Source organism: Cibotium barometz, chromosome 11 (genome assembly GCF_041138505.1).
Source record: "Cibotium barometz isolate CiBa-2024 chromosome 11, ASM4113850v1, whole genome shotgun sequence".
Taxonomy (NCBI): domain Eukaryota; kingdom Viridiplantae; phylum Streptophyta; class Polypodiopsida; order Cyatheales; family Cibotiaceae; genus Cibotium; species Cibotium barometz.
In genome coordinates, this window is record NC_141056.1 from 16077786 (window position 1) to 16103731 (window position 25946).

At 46.2% G+C, this 25946-nt stretch overlaps 3 protein-coding genes across 4 annotated transcripts in view; all 3 read left to right on the plus strand.

The window, feature by feature from the left end:
• LOC147633824 (uncharacterized) overlaps positions 1-25946 on the plus strand; it is a 68224-nt gene that overhangs the window by 10395 nt on the left and 31883 nt on the right. Inside the window, exon 5 of one of the 2 annotated variants that reach the window (XM_086804879.1) lies at positions 11086-11223. The exons of the other annotated variant lie outside the window; for it this stretch is intronic. Within the exon in view, the coding sequence (XP_086661005.1) occupies positions 11086-11208 (123 nt within the window). The 3' untranslated portion in view covers positions 11209-11223. Of the gene's footprint in view, positions 1-11085; positions 11224-25946 lie in introns of those variants that run through there. 2 annotated transcript variants of the gene reach the window in all.
• Positions 3905-4959, plus strand: LOC147633825 (uncharacterized). The gene has a single exon (XM_086804590.1). The coding sequence runs from the start codon at positions 3913-3915 to the stop codon at positions 4957-4959; it is 1047 nt and encodes a 348-aa protein (XP_086660716.1). The 5' UTR covers positions 3905-3912.
• LOC147633826 (uncharacterized) lies at positions 5225-8990 on the plus strand. Its single transcript, XM_086804591.1, has 5 exons — positions 5225-5651; positions 5756-5917; positions 6016-6373; positions 6516-6713; positions 8815-8990. The coding sequence occupies exons 1-5, from the start codon at positions 5280-5282 to the stop codon at positions 8988-8990; spliced, it is 1266 nt and encodes a 421-aa protein (XP_086660717.1). The 5' UTR covers positions 5225-5279.

The following is a 25946-nucleotide window of genomic DNA, read 5'->3' on the forward strand; positions in this document are numbered from 1 at the left end:
CTTCAGCACTAATTATATATCCCAAGTAATGTACCTGGAACAGATAAAATTCTGACTTCTTTTCATTGACATAGAGCTCGTTGCTTTCCAGCAACTTAAGGACTTTCTCCACATCAATGTCATGCTGCTCAACTGTAGCTGAAAATATGAGTATGTCGTCCAGAAATATGAACACACACTCTCCAATCAACTCCCGGAAAATACGCATCATCATGCGGTTAAATGTAGCTGGGGCGTTCGTCAATCCAAATGGCATAACCACAAATTCATAGTGGGCCCGTTCTGTACGGAAGGCTGTCTTGGGGATGTCCCCCTCTACAATCCGTACCTGGTGGTACCCACTCTTTAAATCCAGTTTGGAGAACACCTTAGCTCCATTTAGCCTCTCGAGAATATAGTCAATTCGAGGCATCGGGAATCTGCTCTTGATAGTCATTTTGTTGAGTGCACGATAATCGACACACAACCGAGAAGACCCATCTTTCTTCTTGACAAACAAGATCGGTGCTGCAAATGGCGACACGCTGGGGCGGATGAAGCCAGCTTGCAACAATTCTTGGAGTTGGCGGTCCAACTCCGATTCCATTGCCTTAGAAAGGCGATACGGAAACTTGCTCGAGGGTTCCGAGCCTGGGAGGAGGTCAATCTTGTGATCCTCCGGTCTGGACGGGGGAAGCTGGGGAGGAAGACTGTCCCGAAGAAAAATCTTCTGGAACTTTTCATGGAGAACCCAGTACTTCTCGGAAGCACTGGCCACCGTCTGGGCTGTCTGGATGTAAATCATCGCACACTGTGCGCCTTTCCTGACTGCTCGCTTAGAATGCAAGTGGCTTATGAGCGGAAAGTTTGGAATACCTGGCTCACACTTAATGGTCACCGGGGTGTTTGACACATTCCGATCGATCTGGAACGTGTGCTTGTCCCACTTGACATCAGGAAGAAACTTGTGAAACCACTGGATACCCAAAATTATGTCTGCTCCTACAAGAGGGGCAACCATAAAGTCACGCACAAACTCTATGCCCTGAATCACTAACTTAGCACCGAGAGCTTCATACTTGACGCTCGTTGTCATACCTGTGCTAAAACCCTCAACTTGTTTGTCCACCGGAGTAAGCTCGAAACGGGCACGCCTAGCGGCCTCTTCCGTGATCACATCCTCCGTGCTGCCGCCGCTGTCAAACAAGACAACGACTCTCTGGCCACCTATGTAGCCAAAGGACTTGAGCAATTCGTTGCGCTTATACTCCTGGTCATGGGCGCCCTTCTGCTTATCTTCGAGCTCCCGGCTAATAATTGCTCCAACTGAAGCACCGGGGGTTGAAGAACTAGGGGTAGCCGCTGGGGTCTGTGTGGGAGCTGTGCTCACCACGGAAGCTGTGGAGGCGGCGGCGGCCTTTGGAGGCTTCTTCGGACAATCCCGAGAAGTATGTCCTTTTGTGTGACAAAAGTAACATCTACCCTCCTTCCTGTACTGAGAAAGCTCCTCAGCACTCAACTTGCCACCTGTCTTGCCTGCCTCCGCTTTCTGGTCTGGAGTAAGCTTAGACGCATTGTTCGAGTTCTTGGAGCCAGAGGCTCCCGGGCTCTGTCCTGGGGAAGACCCCGTCTGGTTCTGGCTTTTGCTCCCCGAGGCGTTAGCCTTGGGAGAAGCCGGCTGGGAAGTCTTGGGCTTGCCACCATTGTGTTTCATTTCTGCACTCTGCGCAAGCGAGAGTGCGTCCTCAAAGGTGGCTGGCCTAAACATACGCACCTCCCATTGGATTTGCGTGTCCAGGCCATACAAAAACTGCCCTTTCTTGTCCGTATCAGATAAGCCTAATTGCAGACACAAGGTCGAAATTTTATTGGCAAACTGAAGGACTGGTTGCGCGTTCTGACGCGCTCCCCTGAACTCGTCTTCGAGTCGCTCAAGGTAGTGGGGCGGTAGAAACCGCTGCTTAAGGTCGCGGACGAACTCGTCCCACACATAAGCTGCCATACCTGCTCTGGTGTGGGCATGAGCCCACTGAGTCCACCAAGGAATGGCCTCACCTTCCAAGCTAAGATCACTTTGTCAATATCTGTTTTCCTAACTGCGGCAAAGTAAGCTTCAAATTGATGTAACCATGAATAAAGAGTAGTGGGATCGAGCTTACCATTATACTTACTGAAATTCATTTTCTCGGGAAAATGATTCGAGGGCGCCACCGGTGTCAATCTGGCGTCCAAAGCTCTGAAGTAACGCTCGTGTTCCACTCGTCACATGGCGTCGTCTTCTCGTTGTCGAATCTCCAATGCATGCATCTGCATCTCAAGCAAGGAGCTTGGCTGCGGCTGTAACCCCGCGAGAGGGTCCCTGTGACGAGGATCTGGTATCTGGGATACGGAAGGAGAGGGAGGAGGAGATGGAAAACGCGACGCTGGAGAGCGAGAACGCTCCTCCAGAGCCAAAATCCGCGCCTTCTGCTCATCCAACTTGGTTGTCTGGTCTGTGATTGCTCGCATCATGTGCTGGAAGTAGCCTGGAACATGTCTGTGACACTCAAGCCGGATGCCCTAGCTGGGCTGCCTGGTGCACTCTGGTCCCATGGTTCTGGTTCTCTCTCGTCGCCAAAGCTCGCCATAGCGGGAAAATGCAATGCCTTTCCGGAACGCAATCTGACCATCCACTATCTGTGTGGGAGACTTCCGGAGGCTAAAAACCAACCGTCCTTCGAGGGACAGGAGTCACTCCGAAAGGGGTAGTCCACCGGCGTCTAAAAACCAACCACACGAGCGAAAAAATTTTCTGGTTTTCTTTGCTGAATCTTTGTCCTTGAAGTGAGCTCGATACCACTGTAATATGCGGAAGCTTCGGAGAAGGATCGGTACTTCAAAACTCAGAAATCAGCACTCTTTTCGCGACGGAATTAACGCACAAACTGAAAGACGATGTGCAGAAAATAGAGAGAGAAGGGGGAGATGGAGAGGACACAGTATTGGGTCCCAATTACCCTCTGTAGGGCCCCCACCACGGATGGTGTATTTGCTTTATTAGAATGATGTAAATCTGAAAACAAATACAAAGTACTTGACCTTTTCTTGGCTGGAAAACCTGCCCTTGACCTTCAGTCCTTCACCCCTTTGCTTTAGCAAGTTCTTGGCTGTCCTGGCCCTTGTTTGCTTGGAGCACTTGGTGAATTATGAGATGAGATCATGGATTATGGGCTGGGGTATTTATACTCTTCATAGCATCCAGTCGGCTGGCTTCAGGACAGCCTCACGACTAGATTCTTCTTTTTTTAATAAAGTGTTTTCACACTATGATAAACACTGTCCAGCCTGCGCATATATTCTGGGACAGCATCCTGGCTGCTGGGCACCATGCGCATGGGTGTGGGACTGCCCCCCACACCTGGCCGACTGGCTGGGTAGGGCTTCTGACCCTGTCGGCTGCCTGTCCAGCAGCAGTACAGCTGGCCGACAGCCCCTCCAGCCCATGCCTTGGCTGGTGGGCACAATGTGGGCCCTCCTGGCCCCTTGGGGGTGGTTCTATACCTCCCCCATGCCCACACTAAGAATGCAAATGCAAATCCTCGCAATGGGGTAGCCCTATGGGCTGGCCCCATCTCTACATGCAAACCTACATGCCTAAAGAGGCCTGGCATCCAGTTGCAAACCAGATACACAGCACATCTGACATCATTCCAGAGGGAGACTCACAGCGCGGACTGGCACTGCTTCATGTGCAGGACAATGCACACCTGACCTTGGACTCATGTGCAGGACAATGCACACCTGACCTCGGACGACTGAGATGGATCCCTGGCTGACTCGTCCCGGACTGGGCTCACATGGGACCAGTTCACCATCCCAGGTCCTGCACCTTCTGTACAGAAATGTCTACGTGGCATCCAAGTGCGGGATGCACGTGACAAGAATTGTCCTGCAATGGGTGGTGCAAGCAGTGTTAGAGGTGGTGAAAGTACGCAAGATGCTCTCCATGATGCTTTTATTGGAGATGTTACAGGTTCAGGTACACTAGATGAGGGTGAAAGTCTTTTGGCTTCAGCCCAATCCACCACAGGCAGGAAGAGGGCACGTATTGGCGATGATGAGGACCTCCTGCCACAAGATGCGAGAGGTACAGGGGAGGCATCAAAGCAATCCACTCTGCGTTCTTGTATCTCATCACAAGCTTGGGTAAAGGAGCGGCAAAGGGTGGCAGAAATGGAGATTTGTCGTACTCTTATTGAGTGTAATATATCCTTCAATGTGTTAAGGACAGACCAATGGAAAAGAATGGTGAAAGCAATTGCGCAGGTAGGGCCTACTGAGACGTGGACAGGTCTTGAGTATACGAAGATGTGTACATCCATGTTGGATGAGCAGAAGGCCTTGATAGACAAGGCGCTCACTCCTGTGAAAGCAGGTTGGCAGGAGTTTGGATGCACTATTATTTCAGATGGGTGGGCAGACATTCGCAAGAGGCACATAATCAATATCCTTGTGTCATCTTGCTTGGGCACCTATTTCTTGCGTGCCGTGGATGCAGGGAGAGCAGGAGACAGGATCACAGGGGAGTTCATTTATGGCCACATTCGACAGGCTATCCTTGAGGTTGGGGAGGACAATGTTGTGCAGGTGGTGACCGACAACGCCTCTAACTGCAAGGCAATGGGTCAAATGGTTGAGGCAGAGTTTCCACATATAGTGTGGACTCCATGTGCTGCCCATTGTCTTGATTTACTTATGGAAGACATTGGGAAGCTTGTTTGGGTGCAGCCCATTGTTGCAGATGCTGTAAAGATCACCACCTTCTTCCGCAAGAAGCATCAGGCTCTTGCCATCTTTCGGAGCCAAAGCCCTTTGGATATGGTGAGACCCTCCAAGACCAGGTTTGCCTACATATTCTTGGTCTTGGATAGGCTCTACAAGATAAGAGATTCACTATCATCAACAGTTGTGGATCCAAGGTGGCGACAGATGCATCATTGAGAGGATGAGCGTACAAAATACTTGTAGAGGCGGATCCTGGATGATGATTTTTTGCAGCAAGTTCATAGCCTTTCAGTTGCACTTAAGCCCGTGTATGTCCTTCTTCGACTTACAGACATGGAGGGCTCAACTTTGGGGCTGGTCTTTCATTTGTTTATGCAAATGAAAAACCATGTTGCTCAGTGCTCCATGATGACTGCTCAACGGTAAGCAATAGTTCTAATTTCTTCCTCTTTCTTTGATTTTTATGACTTCTCGGTTCTCGATTCTCATGACATGTCAGGACTGACATGTGTACACTTAGCACTATAACCTAAGACATGTATTTTCAATCTCTCATTTTCAGCCGAGGTGAGATCTTGGACATTGTAGACAAACGGTGGACATTCATGAGCCGTCCCATCCATGCGATGGCTGCCATGCTCCATCCTCTCTACAGGTCGCCAGAGCTATGGAATAATACTGCCTTGAGCATGAAGCAGTCAGAGTATGTTGGAAGGATGTTCTCAGAGGAGGAGCAACTTCAGATCGATAGAGAGTTCACCACTTACATGAGTGGTATTGGTGCTTCATTTGCGAGACCTGTGTCATTGAGGAAGGAAGCCATGAAATTCCCTTTGACATGGTGGCACTCTTATGGAAGGGTTGGTCTTCCAAACCTTTCACGCTTTGCTCTTCGTGTTCTATCTCAGGTAACTTGTAATTAATCTCTAAAGTATAGTCTTCGGAAGTGAAGCTTGCTGTTTTAGCATTAAAAGATTTACAAATTTGTCGCATTGCACTCATTTTTGCACAGGATTGCTCAGCTGGAGCATGTGAGCGGAACTGGAGCTCATACTCTCTTATACACACCAAGATTCGGAATTGCCTTAGTACTTCTCAATTAGAGAAGTTGGTGTACTGCAGAGCTAACATGAGGCTCGTGCGAAGCTACCATGCTTTGGGGTCACCGAAGCAGGTATAAATTGGAATTTGGACTCAAGAAGAACTTAGAAGTAGAAATTTTTTTCTAGTTCAATGAATATCCAATATGCAATTTGTGGCATGTTTAAACAGGTTGATCCAACACTACTCAAATTGGTAGATGAACCCAGCCCGGAGCTTGTGGATCGGCAGATTAGAGATGAGCAAGATGAGATTTTGAGAGCTTTACATAGAGAGCTTGAGAGCGTGGATCGTTGTGTGACCCGCTCACGTGCACGATCTCTCAGCATTCCTCTACGCCAGGCAGCTCCAGATCCAGGCTCTGCGAGACGCGAGAGCATTCGCAGGGGAAAGCTTCCAGTTCGTCGCACCCAGCAGAGGCGTGCAAATGAGGGTGTCGAACTCATTCACACTCAGATTCCCGAGGCACATGACGAGGATGCACTGATGTTGTTGCTGTTGAGCCAGAGTTCGATGAAGAGGGCAATTGGTAGATGAACCCAGCCCGGAGCTTGTGGATCGGCAGATTAGAGATGAGATTTTGAGAGCTTTACATAGAGAGCTTGAGAGCGTGGATCGTTGTGTGACCCGCTCAAGTGCACGATCTCTCAGCATTCCTCTACGCTAGGCAGCTCCAGATCCAGGCTCTGCGAGACGAGAGAGCATTCGCAGGGGAAAGCTTCCAGTTCGTCGCACCCAGCAGAGGCGTGCAAATGAGGGTGTCGAACTCATTCACACTCAGATTCCCGAGGCACATGACGAGGATGCACTGGTGCTTGTTGCTGCTGAGCCAGAGTTCGATGAAGAGGGCAATGGTATCAATGATGGAGGCATGCTCTCTTCAGAAGACTCATCATCTTCATCTGATGATGAGATTTGAGACTCTTGCGTCTAGACTCTAGAGTCTAGACAACTGTAGTGTTTCATTGTTTTGCTTTTTGCACTTGTGGACCAGGACATGTGCTGTAGACATGATATTTGTACTCTCTTTTATCATCTATGACTTTCATGGTTCTTGCTTATATCACTATGACTGTTGACATGAGGTATTGTGTAATGGGCTTGGTAACTGATAATTGATTTAAACTTTAAGTAATGAGGTTCAGTCTTTATTTTAAGTATTTTGGTTGCTATGTCTACAAAATATTCAGGTTTCTAGGACTGTTTACAAATGGTACGTACTGTTTACGTACCTTAAAATTTGTTCCGTACAGAAGTACGTTCCGTACGTACTGATAGCGTGCCGTACACTACATACCTTTCCACCTTGGTCCAGCCTCTTTCTCTCTCAGGTTTGAGAGGAGGTTGATTGGTTCTGGATCCTTGCTTCATTGGAAAGCACTTGAGAGAAGTGTTTGAGAGCTGAGATCTGTGTTTCTTGTTGCTGTGGATATGGCTCCCCCCTGTACGAACAAGGATGACAAGTTGAAAGGATCCAACTATGATCATTGGAAGCTTCAGATGTGGATCTGGTTATCCACAAGGGTTTGTGGGATTTTGTTCAGGACACTGAGAGTAAGCCCGAGCATCCTCAAAACTCTAGGAGGTGGACTTAGGATTGGGAGGATGAATTTGTCGTCGAATTACAAGACTGGGAGAATCGGGACTCGAAGGCGCATTCTGTGCTTGTGCGGACCATCACATAGGAGGTCTCACCGGTAGTGCAAACTCTGACTAGTGCTCATCAAGTATGGTCTAATCTTTGCTCGAGATTCGTCGATGAGGACAGTTACCTTGCAAGGGTAGCTGTACGGTTTGTTATTCCTTGAAGGCAGTTCCATGTAGTCGTTCCTCATGAAGACCAAGGTTATCCATGACCAGTTACTGGCTATGGGTACTGCTTTGTCCTCTTCTCAGTTGGTTGCACTTATCCTCACCAAGCTTCCCCCGGACTGACTATGATGTGATTTCTCGATCTTTGCGGTGCCATGTCACATCCACTCAGTTGAATTTTGATGATCTTAGCTCCCTACTTTTGGAGGAGTCGTCCGTTCTTGTTTCACAGGGTAAGTTGAAGGTGTCAGTCAACAGTTCTTACCAAGCACTTTCCTTAGTTTAGAAGAAAGGTTGGAGTCGCTGTTTCTCTTGTGGGAAGAGAGGACATCTGTCCAAGGATTGTTTGTCCAAGAAGAAGGACAAGATTAAGGATAAGGCTTCATCTCAGAGAAAAGACAAAGACACGACATAGAATAGTGATATAGATTCTAGTACCACTTCTAGGGTTCCCAGGGCGTTTCCGGCTCAAGAGAACCGAGATGGTGTACTTCTCTAATACACATGCAGTTTTCCCTCATAACCTTCCAGCTAGAGGAGGCTTGTGGGTGGGAGAGGGGGCTGATTACAGCTCTACTTACTGGTGCATGGGAACCGTGATTCGGAGTTCCAAGCATTAGACATCTGGCAGGACATGGTTATCTTTTGTATAGCAGAGATTATGGACTGGATCTGTTCCGAGTTCATTGTTTGAGGCTTTTGGGACGTGATGTGTTCTATCCACTCTCGGGGATTATGGGTGTGGTGTGTCGAGGAGCTCATCATCTATTCTTGGAGTTCACTGCACACGTGTGTAGGAATTCGTGGCCAAGCAAAGTTTCTTGCTGTTCATGGTGGCATTTTGTTTCGAGGAAACAGATTGGTGGATGCTCTCTCCGAGGTGATTCCAGTATTTCTGATGCTGGAGGGTCCATTGTTGCATCTTCATCGATTTATCTTCTTCAAACTCTTGCACACTATGAGTTGCAGAGGGGGTGTTAGAATTTATGCATCTCGGTGTTTTGGGGCTGTACCTATTATTGGGTATTTTATGTAATTTTCTCCTATTTATTTGTCTTGTTCTAGTCGGCCAGCCCTAGAGGCAGTCGACCAGCTCACACATGGACTATATAAGGAGTTCCCTCATTATTCACTATTTCATCCACTTTCCTTGCACAGGTTCAACATCTCTTGCTGGCCTATTGCCAAGGCCTCCGAAGCTCAGTCTCTTCCTAGAGTTCTCAACACACCAACCCTCAGTCACGGGCCGATGTATTCTCTTCGAAGATAGCTTCACAGTTCGCCTACAGCTTATGCACAGTTTTGTTGAGCATTTGATCAATTTGTCCTTATAATTCAAAAGTGTTCTTGAAACAAAAATACTATAAATTAAAAATGAAGAAGCATGAAAACGACAAGAAGGCTGACCTCTTCTCTAGTCCGAGGGCAGAGATAGGTTCAACAAGGAAGTCCTCTCTACACTTACGAGTGTCTAGAGAAATGACTTATGACAGCATGATAGTAGTCCTTTTGTAACATGCAGAACTTGGAAGCTTGGTAGATAGAATTGGTAACTTCAATGGTCAAAATTCAACAATCTTTCGTAAGCACAAGATAGAGAGACAAGTGGGGGGAGAGAGAGAGAGAGAGAGAGAGAGAGAGAGAGAGAGAGTCGGACACAGGATTGGGGCGGTTTTACCTTCACCAAGTGGCTGGAGTAAAACGATGAATGGATGAGTGCTGAAAACTGTATGGATGCAGAAAACGCAAGGTGGACTGAAGACTGAATGCTGAACTGATGCGTTTTGCTGATGCAAGATGGCTGAATGCTCATGCGTTGAGGCGCCTACGCTGTAGGAGGAAAACGCTGAGAGGAGGCGGCTGAAACTGCATGCTCCTAGTGCTGAGGATGACAAGCGCTTGAAGGCTCCTTTGCTGAATATATTTGAATGATTGAATGATTATGCAAGGACTCTGTTTATATGGACACAAGGAGCCAGTCGGCTGGCTACTGAGCTGGCCGACTACTTATGTCCAACATAAATGCATAAATGATGTGAAAAATGTTGAAGATGATGGGAAAAATATTAGAAAAATCTTAGTAAATATCTTGATAAATACTGGATGATATCTGGGGTTCCTGCAACGGTCTAGATGCTATGCATGAATGATGTGCAATATGCAGGATGCTTTTTGATGCAAACCCTAAGGTTTCTACTGACTGTATATGCATGAATGATGTGCAATATGCAGGATGCTTTCTGATGCAAACGCTAAGGTTTCTACTGACTGTATATGCATGAATGCGTCTCTCTAAGTGGGTTAAGGGACTTAGATTGACTGACTGACTTGCTATGGCTAAGGATGACCTACGTAGCTCGTGCCTGACTTATCCTGGACTGAGGATTACAATGGGGTCACGACGTACGACAAATATCATCCTGAATGGAACTAATATTGTACAATGTTGCACTGATGATGATGAGCCAGTTTGTCACCATGCACTACAGTGTAGAGTGCATGTGACATTCCCTCCTGCTTAGCTTGGCGGTAGGTTCACGGCTTCCAAGTAGTCCGCCAACAACTGGGGGTACTCTTGAAAGAACTCCTTGTGTCATGACCCCGTGAAAATGGAACAGCACAAGTGTGGGCATGGGTTGCTGAGCAAAATAAATATTAAATGATTTATATTTGGGGTGCCCGGACAAATAGAAATATGATGGACATCTTCAAGTGTGAAGGGGGACCAAGAACATTAAAATTTTTAATGTTCTAACCATGGGTGGCCCCTAGGCATAAGTGACCCTTACAAGTTTAATAAACTTGAGAAAGGGGCCTAGGATATTTTTGGAGAGAGGGGCAACTCCACTTTTGGTACACGCCTCTCTCTCTCTCTCTCTCTCTCTCTCTCTCTCTCTCTCTCTCTCTCTCTCTCTCTCGCTTTTGGGGAAGCGTGCAAGCTACGTGCGTGGAAGAGAGGAGAAAGACTGTCGACTGCATAGTTGTGGGCTGCTGGAATTGCTGTGAGCAGACCAGGCCGTACAGAAGTGGCCGTACAGTCCACGTGGCTGTTGGCCGTACAGAGCAGGCGGCGGCTGTGGTTGCAGGCGGCGCTGGTGACCAAGGTACAGTCGGCTGCATTTGCTGCAGGTTCAGGCGGCGCTGGCAGGTACGGACAGTAAGTACTGTCCGTACTGTTGGTTGCTGTACGACTACAGGTATAGGTTGTTGCGCAGAGGCTAGTTCAGGCGACGCTGGCAGAGTACAGACAGCAGTAGGTACAGGCGGTGGAATCTGCACGTACAGAACTGTACGGACAGGTACATTAGGGTGTTGCTGACTTGTACGGACAGGTACAGTGGGGTGTTGCTGACTTGTACGGACAAGTACGGGCAGGTACTGACCTGTTCAGTCCTGAACAGTAACAGGCGGCGCATCTCTAGCCTGCAGGCGGTGCTTTATCAGAGCATAGTTGGTGCATCAGTCAGGTGGTTGCAGGGAGGAAAGTATAGACAGTCTTTGTCAAGTACAGACTGGTACGATCAGTCCTACGGGTGCAGAACTACGCATTGAATTGGTAAGCTCTGAACTTGTCCATCTTTCTTTCTTTCCACTGGCTTATGTCTGCTGCAGAGTTGTGTCACCTGGCCCCTTGTGAGAGGAGGGGTATGGCAGTTTGAAAGGGTGGAAACAGAGACTGGACAGTGGATGTATATTTGAACTGAGTTGTGGAACCATGTTCATGGAATATGCCAGATGTGTGCTCAAGATTGCCCTGTTGAATTGTCTTGGTTGATCAGAGGGAAGCACAGTGTGTTGCTTTTGTGGGACACAGATCTGTGTGTGAATCCTCTGTGCTAAGAGGTCTTGAGGGCTGCCAGATTGGACATACAGGTTTATTCTCCTGGCTGGCTTTGTTGTACTCAGTTTTACATCTCATTGAATTTGAATAAAGAAATACCGAAAGGGGCGCCAAGCTTTGGGGCCAAGAGGTGTCGATTTCATTTCAGATTTGGGGCATTCTAGGTCCAGTTAATTTCGTTCTTTATTTGGACTACAAGTGGAAGGGTGACTGCTAGTCTACCGCACTTTGGTTTCTACCAGAGGCCGGTTTCAAGGTTCCGTTGCCGGGACCCATCATCAACTTTCTTAAGGGGGTGAGCTCGTGGTTGACTTGAGGAAAGTCATTGCTGAAAAATTCAGCAGCATGTCAGACACAGAAGATGAATATTTTTATAATGAAGAGGAAGAGCAAGAGACCTCTCTTGAGAGAAATGAATCTGAGGACATTCTTGCAGGAGAACAGGCTGCAGATGATGAACAATATGAGGATGTAACACAGCCAGAAGATATGCCTAGTAAAGAGGAAGATGATGCTCAGTTTAAAAATCGTTTGGCAGGTGTAATGGATGTGTTTATGCAGCTCACACAAAGTGAGAAGTTTGCTGAATTTATGAGATCTCGTTCTGAGCCTGAAAAGAAGAAGAAGAAAGTGCGTTCTAAGAACCCACCTCAGGGCAATAGTGGTGCCTTCCCACAGGATCCATCTTTTGGACAGTTTTCGAACATGCAACATGCTTTTGGTGCTAACTCACAGAGTTCCTTCTTCGGACAGCCATCTATTCCTCAGCAGTCTATGCATCCAGGTTATTTTGGTGGTGGCTCTGTGTTCCAATCCATGACTGGGGGTTATCCTCAGGGAGGCATGGGTATTCCAGGGAATTTTGGAGCTAGTTTTCAGCCTGGTATGCAAGGGAATATGTATGGTGGTATGGAGTTCGGAATGCAAGGAAACATGTTTGGGGGCATGCAACCTGGAATGCAAGGAAATATGTATGGAGGCATGCAGCCTGGTATGCATAATGGTATGTTTGGAAACATGGCTGGAATGTATGGCATGCCAGGTGTGGGAATTGGTAATGTTGACCCTATGATGGGCATGAATGCTGGGGGTAGCAATTTTGTGAAGCCACTTCCTTACGATAATCTAACGCCTATGGGTAAGGCGAAGGATTATAAGGAAGGGGGAGCTGCTGTGAAATTTGACACATTCAGTGGGGCCAAAGATAAGCTAAAGGCACTTACCTTTTTACAGCAGTTTGTTGCTGCTTTTTCTGGTGGTAATTACACAGAGTCCTCTAAGGTGAGAAAAGCTGCGACTTTTCTCAAAGGCAATGCATTGCAGTGGTTGTCTACTCTTCTTTTGCAGGGCATAGCACCATCTACTTGGGTACAGTTTAAGTAGGTGTTCTCTTCCGTATGGCTCACATCTACTTTTGAGGTGGATGTAATGACAGCATGGCACAAGTTGGATGCATCAAAGTGTGAAAATCTTGAGGATTATAATAAGAAGTTTTGGGAAGCTTTACTCCCAGTTACTTATTATCGTGCAGTGCCTTTGTCTGAGCAGGTGGAGAAGTATTGTTGTGGGCTGCCCAAGGAAGTGCGTGACTATTGTATAAAGACTCGAGTAACAAATATGTCACAGATGATAGAGAATGCTATGACAGCAAATGCGTTACTCGTTGGAGTCTCATCTGGATTTAAAGGCAGTAAGAACTCAAGCAAGAAATCTGAAAAGTCAGGGCATGCTTCGCGTGATGCAAAAGGGTCTACAGAGAAGCGGTATAAGAAGTTGTCAATGCCCAAGAGAACTCCTGAGGAGAGACAGGCTTTGATGGATGCTCGAAAATGTTTTTACTGTACAGAGGAGGGACATATGTCTTTTAATTGTCCCAAAAGGACTCTGATACCAAAGGAGAGCCGAAGTCAAAGAAACCAAAACCTTCTGCAGGGTTAGTTCCTGATCTTGTTGGGGAACAGCGAGGTGGTGAAGAGACTGAGTTGTGCAGGGCATGGGGCAAAGTGAGAGATCAAAATGCCTTGATATTCTTTGACACAGGTGCTAGAGCCAACTTTGTTTCACCGGATTTGGCTGGCCGATTAAGGATCCGTGCAGAGGAGATGGGGCCTTTATATGAGGCTAACATGGCTTGTCCTGGGTATGCAGAACCCGTCACTCCTATTATTGGGAAGCTCCGGCTTCATTTGTAGGGTTATGTGGACAGCGAAGAGTTTTTCATCATGCCTCTTGATGGATGTGATGTTTTGTTGGGAATGCCATGGTGCCACAGAGTACATGCGGTGGTGGATACATACAATAGGAAGATTACTTTGACTCATAGAGGGAAAGAACATGTTTTGGATGTAAAGCAAAAAGGGGAATCTGTTCCTATTGTATCAGCTTCGGCAATTTCATCAGTAATGAAAAAGCATCTTTCCGCGTACTTGATTTATGTAAAGGATGCAAAAGATGATGAGTCTAAGTCTAATTTGTCTACGTTAGATAAGGACAGGACTGATTTCTTATGTGGGTTCCAAGATTGTTTTTCCGAGTCATTGCCAAGAGAACTTCCTCCAGAAAGGCCAGAAGATCATGCCATTGATCTAATTCCGGGTAGTACTCCACCAAATAGACCGCCGTCCCGTGTTAGTGTAGCCCAACAAGAAGAAATTATGAGTCAGGTACAGGAGCTGTTGAATAAAGGGTTGATACAGCCTAGCTCATCACCCTTTTGCTCACCTGTACTCTTAGTGCAAAAGAAAGATGGTTCTTGGCGCATGTGTATTGATTACAGGGCGCTGAACAAGAATACCATCAAGAATTGATTCCCCATTTCGAGGATCGATGACATTTTGGACCGCTTACAGGGCTCCATAGTCTTTAGTCGGATTGACTTGAAAAGCGGGTATCATCAGATACGTATTAGATTCGAGGATGTGCATAAGACAGCATTTTGAACCACTTTTGGGTTATATGAGTTCTTGGTTATGCCCTTTGGTTTGACAAATGCACTTGCCACATTTAACAGAATGATGGACAGGATTTTCCGGCCTCATAGAGCGTTTGTGGGCACATTCTTTGATGATATGATTGTGCATTCACACACTGAGGAGGAGCATAGAAGGCATTTGGCCATTGTGTTTGATGAACTCCGGAAGCATAGGCTGGTCATTAATGGCAAGAAGAGTGAGTTCTTCTTGCAAGAGATACACTTCTTGGGACATATTGTGTCTAAGCATGGAGTCCGTATGGATCCATCGAAGGTGGAAGCAATTCTTAATTGGCCAGATTTGAGGACCGTGCATAAGGTACGCAGCTTTTTGGGATTGTGTTCCTATTACAGGCGGTATATACGGTATTTTGCTGAAATTGCTTCACCCCTTCATGCCTTAACAAAGAAGGCAACTCCGTTTAGATGGGCTGATCAGGAAATTACAACCTTTACAAAGCTTAAAGAAAAGCTTACTTCGGATCCAGTATTGATATTACCGGACCTCCGAAAGGCTTTTGTTGTCCAATGTGATGCATGTGGAAACAGCATTGGGGCAGTTCTCATGCAGGAAGGACATGTGATAGCCTATGAGAGTCGAATATTGTAGAATGCCGAGAAGCATTTACAGGTTTATGAGAAAGAGATGTTGGCTGTAATTCATGCTCTTTCTACATGGAAACACTATTTGCTTGGGGCTGATTTCACTGTGCAGACAGATCATCAAACCTTGCGTTATTTCCTCACGCAAACTAAGCTTTCTGAGAAGCATATGCGATGGGCAAACTTTTTGTCTATGTTCCACTTCCAGATTGTCCATGTGGAAGGCAAAAAGAATGTTGTGGTAGATGCTTTGTCACGCAAGCCACTGGTCTTAGCAGTTTCACTTGCTTATCATCATGAGCTTGATGAGATGAAAGAGTAGTATGCCCATGGTGAGGACTTTGAAAGGTTGTATGATCAGATGTCTGAGGGTCAGCGGCATGATCATTATACTCTCAGAGATGGGTTTTTGTTGATGCATGGTAAATTGTGTGTTACCAGGCAATTGCGACTCAAGGTTATGATTGAAAGTCATGCCCCACCGTATGCAGGTCATAGAGGTATTGACGCCACGGTCAAAGCAGTGGAGACTTTCTTTTATTGGTCAACCTTGAGAAGAGATGTTGATGCTTTTGTTAGGCAATGCATCGTATGTCAGAAGGTAAAGTTTGACCGTCAAAAGACACCAGGGTTACTATAGCCTTTACCTATTCCAGATAGACCATGGGAGAGCATTGCCATGGATTTTATATTTGATCTTCCACGTACACAAACGGGGAATGATGGCATTTGGACTATCATATGCAGGTTCAGTAAGCAGGCTCATTTCATTCCCGTGCGTAAGACGATCAAAGTTGATCATATGGTGAAGTTGTTCATGGCGAACATCTTCAAGTATCATGGCTTGCCTACGTCTATCATTAGTAACCGTGATCCACGGATGACGAGTTTATTCTGGAGAGGGTTGTTTGACAACATGGGTACAACTCTCAAGTTTTCATCTTCATTTCATCCACAAACAGATGGTCAATCGGAAGAGGCTAACTCTACAGTGTTAGATCTTCTTAAGTGTTATGTGTCAGAGCACAAGCAACAATGGGAAAAGTATCTTCCTTTGGTGGAGTTTGCATATAACAACACTGTCCATACCTCGACGGGCAAGGCGCCTTTTGAGATTGTGGAAGGGGGGAAGAAGGTACCACCCATTTTGCACACAAAGGATAAGATCTTTGAGGCTGATCAGTATGTGGAGAATATGGATGAAGCTTATCGGAGAGTTAAAATGGCACTCTAGAAAACTCAGCAAAAGCAAAAGAAAGCAGCAGACCGTCACAGACGTGCTTTAGAGTTTGCATTGGGTGATTGGGTTCTTTTGCGATTTGAAAAAGCTAGGCTCTAGAAGATGAAGGGTAAAGAGCGCTTATTCCCTAAGTTGAGCATGCGCTATTATGGACCTTTTCAGGTATTGGAAAAGATTGGTGAGGTGGCCTATCGCCTGAAGCTACCAGATCACTAGAGGATTCACAATGCATTTCATGTGAGTCTCCTTAGACCTTTCCGTGGGGATGTGCCTGAGGATGTATGAGATGAGGCTCAGCCGGAAGTTGAGAAACTGGATGAGGTTCTTATTCCAGAGCAGATACTGGCACATAAGGAAAGAAAGGTACGAGGTAAAGTTTCCCGTCGCTATCTTGTGAAGTTCAAGAACTATTCACCGATGGATGCGAAGTGGATGGGGGAAGGTGACTTAACAGATTCACCTCAGGTTTTGCAGCTTTATCTCGATGCCTTTGAGTTGGAGCCGACTCTTGTTACGGCTCATTCAGGTTCAGCAGAGCATGGGTCTGGAGCATTGCCTGATGCTCAAGAGGGGGGTAGCACCTTCCCTCCCTTGATACAGGCAGGCTCAGATGACATCTAGAGGTCGCTTGGTGCAGTTTTTGTCTCACCCGAAGGTACTGATGGCTGACAGTACATCTGTTTATGGGACTTCTATGATATATGTGTACTAGTCACATTGGATGTTGTGGTTGTGTATGGTTCACAGTGGTATACAACTTGGACTACTACTACACCATTGGTTTGCAGTGAATGTTGTTACATATGCATGGCTTAGAGAGATTGGAACACTGATCTTGCCATATTGTATATTTTACTTTGGATATCTTGCTGTATCACCAGATTGCAATCGAGGACGCTTGCCATTTTTCAAGAGGGGGGTATGTCATGACCCTGTGAAAATGGAACAGCACAAGTGTGGGCATGGTGGTTGCTGAGCAAAATAAATATTAAATGATTTATATTTGGGGTGCCCGGACAAATAGAAATATGATGGACATCTTCAAGTGTGAAGGGGGACCAAGAACATTAAAATTTTTAATGTTCTAACCATGGGTGGCCCCTAGGCATAAGTGACCCTTAGAAGTTTAATAAACTTGAGAAAGGGGCCTAGGATATTTTTGGAGAGAGGGGCAACTCCATTTTTGGTACACGCCTCTCTCATCTCTCTCTCTCTCTCTCTCTCTCTTGCTTTTGGGGAAGTGTGCAAGCTACATGCGTGGAAGAGAGGAGAAAGAATGTCCGACTGCATAGTTGTGAGTTGCTGGAATTGCTGTGAGCAGACCAAGCCGTACAGAAGTGGCCGTATAGTCCACGTGGCTGCAAGCCGTATAGAGCAGGTGGCGGTTGTGGTTGCAGGCGGCGCTGGCGACCAAGGTACAGTCGGCTGGATTTGCTGCAGGTTCAAGCGGCGCTGGCAGGCATGGATAGCAAGTACAGTCCATACTGTTGGCTGCTAAACGACTACAGGTACAGGTTGCTGCGCACAGGCTGGTTCAGGCGACGTTGGCAGAGTACAGACAACAGCAGGTACAGGCGGTGGAATCTGCACGTACAGAACTGCATGGACAGGTATAGTAGGGTGTTGCTGACCTGTACGGACAGGTACAATGCGGTGTTGCTAACCTGTACGGACAAGTACAGGTAGGTATTGACCTGTTCAGTCCTGAACAGTAACAGGCGGCGCATCTCCAATTGTTGCACGCGGTGCTTTATCAGAGCATAGTTGGTGCATCAGTCAGGTGGTTGCAGGGAGGAAAGTATAGACAGTCTTTGTCAAGTACAGACTGGTACGATCAGTCCTACGGGTGCAGAACTACGCATTGAATTGGTAAGCTCTGAACTTGTCCATCTTTCTTTCTTTCCACTGGCTTATGTCTGCTGCAGAGTTGTGTCACCTGGCCCCTTGTGAGAGGAGGGGTATGGCAGTTTGAAAGGGTGGAAACAGAGACTGGACAGTGGATGTATATTTGAACTGAGTTGTGGAACCATGTTCATGGAATATGCCAGATGTGTGCTCAAGATTGCCCTGTTGAATTGTCTTGGTTGATCAGAGGGAAGCACAGTGTGTTGCTTTTGTGGGACACAAATCTGTGTGTGAATCCTCTGTGCTAAGAGGTCTTGAGGGCTGCCAGATTGGACATACAGGTTTATTCTCCTGGCTGGCTTTGTTGTACTCAGTTTTACATCTCATTGAATTTGAATAAAGAAATACCGAAAGGGGCGCCAAGCTTTGGGGCCAAGAGGTGTCGATTTCATTTCAGATTTGGGGCATTCTAGGTCCAGTTAATTTCGTTCTTTATTTGGACTACAAGTGGAAGGGTGACTGCTAGTCTACCGCACTTTGGTTTCTACCAGAGGCCGGTTTCACCTTGTCTAGCCATACGGCTTCGTGGATGCCTTGATCTCGGAATTTCATATAGAACTGACGTATCCGGCGATCGGAACCTTGCTTTCAACGATGAAGAAAGATCTACTCAGGCTCGATGACTTTTGCTTTGTCTACCATGTCTGGCTGCTATTCATCTGAAACATCAAACACTTCTGGTCCAACATATGGTTTTAGCCAAGAAACATGGAAAACATCATGCATTGTCCAACTGGTAGGTAGTTTTAACTTCATGGAGACATCACTTAACTTCTTAACTATTGGAAAAGGTCCAAAACTACGGAATGAAAGCTTGGGACAACGTTTGTCCTCTTGTTTTAACCTTTGTTTCATGATGCGCAGATAGACCTAATCCCCTTCCTACATCTCGTCTAGACTTACTCGCCTCATAGTCACAGGGGACGGAGGGGACGAAAGCTTGGAACGCCGGGACGGCGAATCGGGACGGCGCAGGGACGGGGACGGACGGGGACGGACGGACGTCCTCCACGGGACGTTTCTCACAGGGGACGGCGCAGGGACGGGGACGGCGCTGTGCGGGGACGGCAGAGAGCCGTTGCGCCTGCCATTGCTCCTGCCGTTTTTGGCCGTTGCGCTTGCCTGCCCGTTTCTAGCCGTTTATGGCTGTTGGGCCTTGGCTCTTCTAGAATCTAGCCGTTTATGGCTGTTGGAGATAGCAGTAAGAGAGACAGTCTATGCAATGTCCAGTGTCTAACTTAGGATAAAAAAATTTGTCCAGTGCCTAACTTAGGGTTTTTAGTAGTCGGCTACTTCTTATGAAGCAATTACTTAAGGCTTTTAGTAGTCGGCACAGAAGCATTTTCCCTGAAACACACACGCAGAGAAGCGATCATGAAGCATCATACGTCTCCCCAACAAAGAAACGCTGATCTCATGCGCAGGGCCCTCTCCCCACTCCAATCTTTCTCCCCAACAAAGAGATGCAGAAAGGTATCATCCATGAATTTGTGCTATTTTGCCTGAATGAATAATAGGATGTTTTGCTGCCGCCACACTCCACACACAGTATGAGATGTGCGGCGTTACTTCTTGTTGCTATTTTTCTTGAATGAATTTGTGCGCTCAGCGCACAAAATAATAGGATGTTTTGTTGCCGACCATTGAAAAAATCATCACGATTTTGAGTTCGTTTCAAGCTTCGGGGGCGTCCCCTTGGATCCCCCCGGCAGCAGAAATTTAGAGAGAGTAGTGTAAGAACATGCTATCTATATGGTGCTGTCTCAAACACATTGCATAGACTGTCTCTCTAGCCTCTAGTCTTCAGCACTTTTTTGTCATTGACTCATTTGAGTCCGTCCATGTATTTTGCCTCCTTAAGGCTTAGTCCTGACTCCCGAGTCCTGACTCTTGAGTCATGACTCATTTTGTATCTACTTAATTATTAATATGACTCAAAAGCTTACCATTTTAGTGTAAATTTGTGCTCATTTTGATGTACTTCCAAAGTAGAATAAGGGTAGAGTAGAAAAATTAAAAAAAAGGGTATTTTTTGAGTGCCGTTCTCTCCCCCGTCCCCGTTCCCTACTTATGGCCGTCCCTCGTCCTGTCCCCGTCCCCGTCCCCCGTCCCTTGTGACTATGACTCGCCTGTCTGCTATATGCTTCTTGTGCTTTGGTCAAGCGGTTCTTGACTGACTCAATGATCTCGGAAAATGCTTCTGTGGTTTTATTAACCTCTAGAGATGGAGACACCAATCTCGTCAAAAGAGAAGAGAAACGGTGACCAAAGGCTACTTCATATGGAGTCCGTCTGACACTGGATGAATGAGTGTTGTTCAAGATAGCTTGGACCAATGGAAGATAATGTTTCCATTTGGACTGTTGGTCATGACAATATGACTTGAGAACATCAAAGGCCAACTGGTTATAAATTTATGTTTGGCTGTCTGTCTCGGATGGAATGCACTAGACAACTGCAACTTAGTTCCGAAGTTTTCAAATAATGCTCTCCAGAAATGCGAGGTAAACTTGGAATCTCTATTTGATGTGATGATGCTAGGCAAACCACAAACTGAGTACCAATGCTTGAGAAACATACGGGCTACGTCCTCGGCTGTGGCAGTATGCTTGCATGGGATGAGCATGCAGAATTTACTAAAGCGATCCACAATGGTGAAACACTGAGTGTTACGAGATCCAGTGGATGCTAGTAGAGGCCTTACAAAGTCCATAGATATGTCGATGAAAGGTCCGTTGGAGATAGGCAAAGGTTGAAGTAAACCAGCCTTCTTTGTATCTGGAACCTTTACTTTTTGACAAATCTTACAGGCTTGAACATGTGAATAGACATCACGCCTCATCTTTTGCTAATAAAAGGACCGTTCTAATTTCTCGAGGGTGCTGTTGATACCCCTATGTCCTCCAACTAAGGAGTCATGGGCATCATGGAGAAGAGCAGAACGCTTTTCTTGAATGACATAGAGGCAGGCGGTTCTTGAAGAACAACCAACCGTTCTGTATTGAATAATGGCCTGGCTCAGAATAAGGGCCAAAGTGTATTGAGTATCAAACTCAAGGGAGTCGACATATTGGTCTTTCATACTATCTAAGTCTTCCCCGTGATTTCGAGAATGGTAGATTCTTGGACTGCCTGGATGTTGGCTTTTTGACTAAGAGCATGTGCTACTGGGTTATGCTTACGAGGGATGTATTCAATCATTCCTCCAAATTGTTGGAAGAGTTTACTCCACCTGGCCTGTCGATCACTCCATTGGGCACTGGGCATAGTTTGAAGCCACTTAAGTGCTTGGTGGTCTTTTTTTATTGTGAAAACCTGTCCATAAAGAAAAGGCTTCCAATGTTTTAGCGCTGTGATCACACCCAAAAGCTCTTTGTCATATACTGAATAATTCTTTTCGGCGACATCCAACTTTCTACTGTAGTATGTTATGGGTCTATTGTCTTGCTGGAGAACTGCACCTATGGCTACATTGCTTGCATCGGTAATGACCTCGAAAGGTTCATCCCAAGATGCTAACTTTAATACAGGCGCTTCTGAGGCGGCTTTCTGGAGTGCACGGAATGCATAAGTGCCTTGCCTGTAACTGAGACTTTTTGCTTGCGAGTCTTCACCCCCTTGAGTAAGTCGGTAAGAGGTGCTGCAAGGTTGGAAAATTGATGGACATGGGTATTGTACGCCTGACAAAGACCTACGAATGAGCGGATTTCTTGGGCGGTCTTAGGAATGTCCTAATCTAAGATTTCGTGAACCTTTGATGGATCCAGCCTAATCCCATCAGAACTGATGATATAGCCCAAATATTGAACTTCCTTAATAGCAAAGATAGACTTTTTGGTGTGTATGTAGAGCTCATTATCTCGCAAAAGTTGCAAGACTTTCTCCACATCTTTCTCATGCTGCTCCGAAGTGGCTGAGAAGACTAGTATGTCATCAAGGAATATGAAAACACACTTCCCAATGTGGACTGCGAAAATCTTGGACATCATTTTATTGAAGGTTGTGGGTGCATTTTTAATCCCAAAAGGCATGACTACGAACTCGTAGTGACCACGCTCTGTCCAGAAAGCTGTTTTCGGAATGTCAGCTCCAAAATTGCGGACCTAATGGTAACCACTCTTGAGGTCGATCTTAGTGAAAAACCTAGCACCGTCTAAATGCTCCAAAATGTACTCAATCCTTGGCATAGGAAACTTATTCTTAATGGTGAGTTTGTTTAATGGACAAATAGGATGGGTGCAGCAAATGGTGAGGAAGAAGGCCGAAATCCGGCTCGGAGGAGCTCAGATAACTGTTTTTCTAACTCGCCCTCTAAAGTCTTGGAAAGACGATAGGGAAACCTGCTAGGAGGATCTGATCCAGAGACCAAATCAATAGGATGGTCCTCGGGGCGAGAGGGTGGGAGACTGGGCGGGAGATTGTCCCTGAGCATAATGTCCCGATGTCTGGACAGGAGGTCTGCTAATTGAGGGACTGAGGATGAGACGGATGCTACCGATGAGGTAGAGGCTGTTTGAGCACGAACATAAAGTAGTGCTCCTTCTGCTCCCTTGTGGATAGCTCGTCGGGTTTGGAGATGTGAAATCAATGGGATACCAAGAATGCTTCTATCCCCACGAATCATGTCAGGCTCAGGAAAACCTTAACAGATAGTAAAAGTGTCATGCTCCCAATCGGGAATAGGCTCATACTGACGGAACCACTGAATTCCTAAGATCATGTCACACCCCAATAGAGGCGAGACAATGAAATCTCGTTGGAATGAGGCCTTCTGAACATCAAAGGCAAATTGCTATGCCTTCTGAGAAATGTGGGTGCGGAGATCAGGTGTAAACCCGTCCACATCCAGATGATATGGGACTAATGTACAGCTCATTTTGTTAGCCAATTGGGGAGAGATGGCGTCCTCAGAACTGCCCATATCAAAAAGGACTACAAACTGTTGGCCTTGGGCAGAGCCATAAGCTCGGATGAGGCTTTTCTATGCAGCATCGCTCTCACCCTCTTGCTTAGCATCAAATACCATGGATGGCATAGGATGCATAGAAGGTAAAAGTTGAACCGCATTGGTGGTAGTAGGCGGGGCTAGAGGAGCTGGGGATGCTGTGGCAACTGTGGCAGAAGGGGCTTTAGTCGCTTGTTCCGAATGCCATTTGTGGCAATCCTTCTTACCATGCCCTATGATGTGATAGAAAAAACATCTGTTTTTTGGCTGATACTTCTTTTGCTCCTCCGGAGGAAGATAACCTCCAGTGATGTGTAACTCGCGGCGATACCCGGGGGACTAGGGCCTTTGACACACTTGTTGATGCCATCAATGCATATTAAAACATTTAAACATAGCCACAACTTTAACACATATCCATCATCACTTTGCATAAAACATAAAGCTGGACAAAACATCCACAAATGCTGAAAATGGAGCTTGCACGAGTGACACCGCATAGAGGCCGGAATGGGCCGACCCCCCCCCCCCCCCCCCCCCTTGGAGTATTTTATTACCCAAGGAGAATAATATCATGTACAAGCTTTGAGAGCCTTACTCTCCCCACGGGAGATGCCGGATTATCCATATACAAATGCCATAACACAACCCAACACAAGGCAACTGAGCCGGAACATAGGCTGTAGAAATGCCGAGCCAACAATATAATCCATATACCTCCGTGTGGGTACTGATTCTTCCCCAAAAACCACGGGTCTTCATGCAATAGAGCTGGTACAGTAAGTACAACTCTCCATTCAGCCGGTACAGCAAGTACATCAGGTATAATGGTTGGTATAGCAGGTACAGTGGTACAGCAAGTACAAATGCTGGCACAGCATGTATAGTGGCTGGTACAGCAGGTACAGTGGCTGGTACAGCCGGTACGGTGGTTGGTACAGCAAGTACAGCAAGTACAGCAAGTACAAATGCTGGTACAACATATACAAAGGCTGGTACAACAAGTACAATGGCTAGAAATCATAAGAAATGATTAAATACCCTTGCTTTCAGTATTTCTTCGCGATGGAAGCCTCCAAAACAGTCCCCAACAGTCGGTATTCTTCATGGGTAGCCTTCAAGTGAGAGAGAAAGAGAGTAGCCATCATTAGGGCAGCCTGTAACGGTGGTAGAGGCTAGTGTGCAGCAAGAGAGCCTCTATTAATGAAGAGAGAGGGCTCCAATTTATAGATTTGGGCCTCCCATGAGCTAAAATGGCAAGAGAAGGTTACGATGACAAGTGGAGAGCCACACAATAGCTGAAGTGACAAGTGTGAGGCCACTTGTCTCACTTTGATCCCTTTTTCTAACAAATGTCAGGCCACTTGTCTCACTTTGGTCCACTTTCTTGCCACGTGTCCCAATCTAATCTTTACCTCTAAAAATATCCCAACTGGTAGACATTCTGTCATAGGCACTTTGCCAACTCTTGGTATTTGCTCAATTCCAGATCTAATGACGCGAACAGAATTTCCATCGGAGTCGGGCCAAAAATAGCAACTCTCCTAAATTTTAGGAGTGTGGTCCTTTGTATTCTAGGATAACCCCTCATTCCCAAAGCTTGTACTTTCCAAATATTTAAACATCCTGGAGTCCACCAGATCCCTTTCAGACTGGGAAATGTCCAGGCTGGTAACATCCTCCCCAGCTTCTTAAAAGTTGTCCGCAACTTTAAGCTTCAAGCTATATATTCAAGATATAATCATGTCCCATCGATTCGGCGAGATGAGACAGTCTCAAAAATCCAATATAACTGAAGAATCCATGTCCCAAAGAAATGGGCGAGACTAAATAAGTCTCCATAATACCAATATCAAAATCATGTCCCAAGATAAATGGGCGAGACAAAAACAGTCCCATAAGTCCAGATATCATAATCATGTCCCAAGATAAATGGGCGAGAGAAATCAATCCAATAAGTCCAGTTATCATAATCCATGTCCCAAGTAAATGGGCGAGACAAAACAGTCCCATAAGTCCAGATATCATAATCCATGTCCCAAGTAAATGGGCGAGACAAAATAAGTCTCCTGCCAACAAGACATCGGTCCACATGACCCTTGGCATAGACATAAGTCACATCATGTCCACTTTACCACTTGCACTCTGTGTTGGTACTTTGACAACACACCTTGGATGAGAGGTGGGCTCAAGTAACAAGATAAAACAATCACTCGCAGGCATAGATAACTTGGTGTTCCATAAGCATTTCTGCTACACATAGTTTATAGGCATTTCGGCCACCAATAGTTTGTAGGCATTTCGGCCACCAACTCACACTACCCTCTCAAGTGCCCATGTTCCCTTCCATCTGCTCTCTATTGTTCCACCCATACATGGTAGAAACAATCTTCAAGAGAGCACGTAGGACAAGAGAACACTACACAGGGTATGTTGTGCTTGTCACTACCCTTTGAAGTGCCCATGTTCCCTTCCATGTTCCCTTCCATGTTCCCTTCCATCTGCTCTCTATTGTTCCACCCTTACATGGTAGAAACAATCTTCAAGAGAGCACGTAGGACAAGAGAACACTACACAGGGTATGTGAATCATGAGTTTCATAAGTCCAATGCATCCCAAATAAAGGGAGCCAAAAGAAATAATCCATCCCTGTAAAAGGGAGTCATAAACATAATCCATAAACCTGAGGATGGATCCAAATCCCTAGAAAAGAAGTCCAAGAATCCATTGACCTGTATACCATAATATGGAGCAATTCATTCGTGGATTGGATCCTAACATTCGG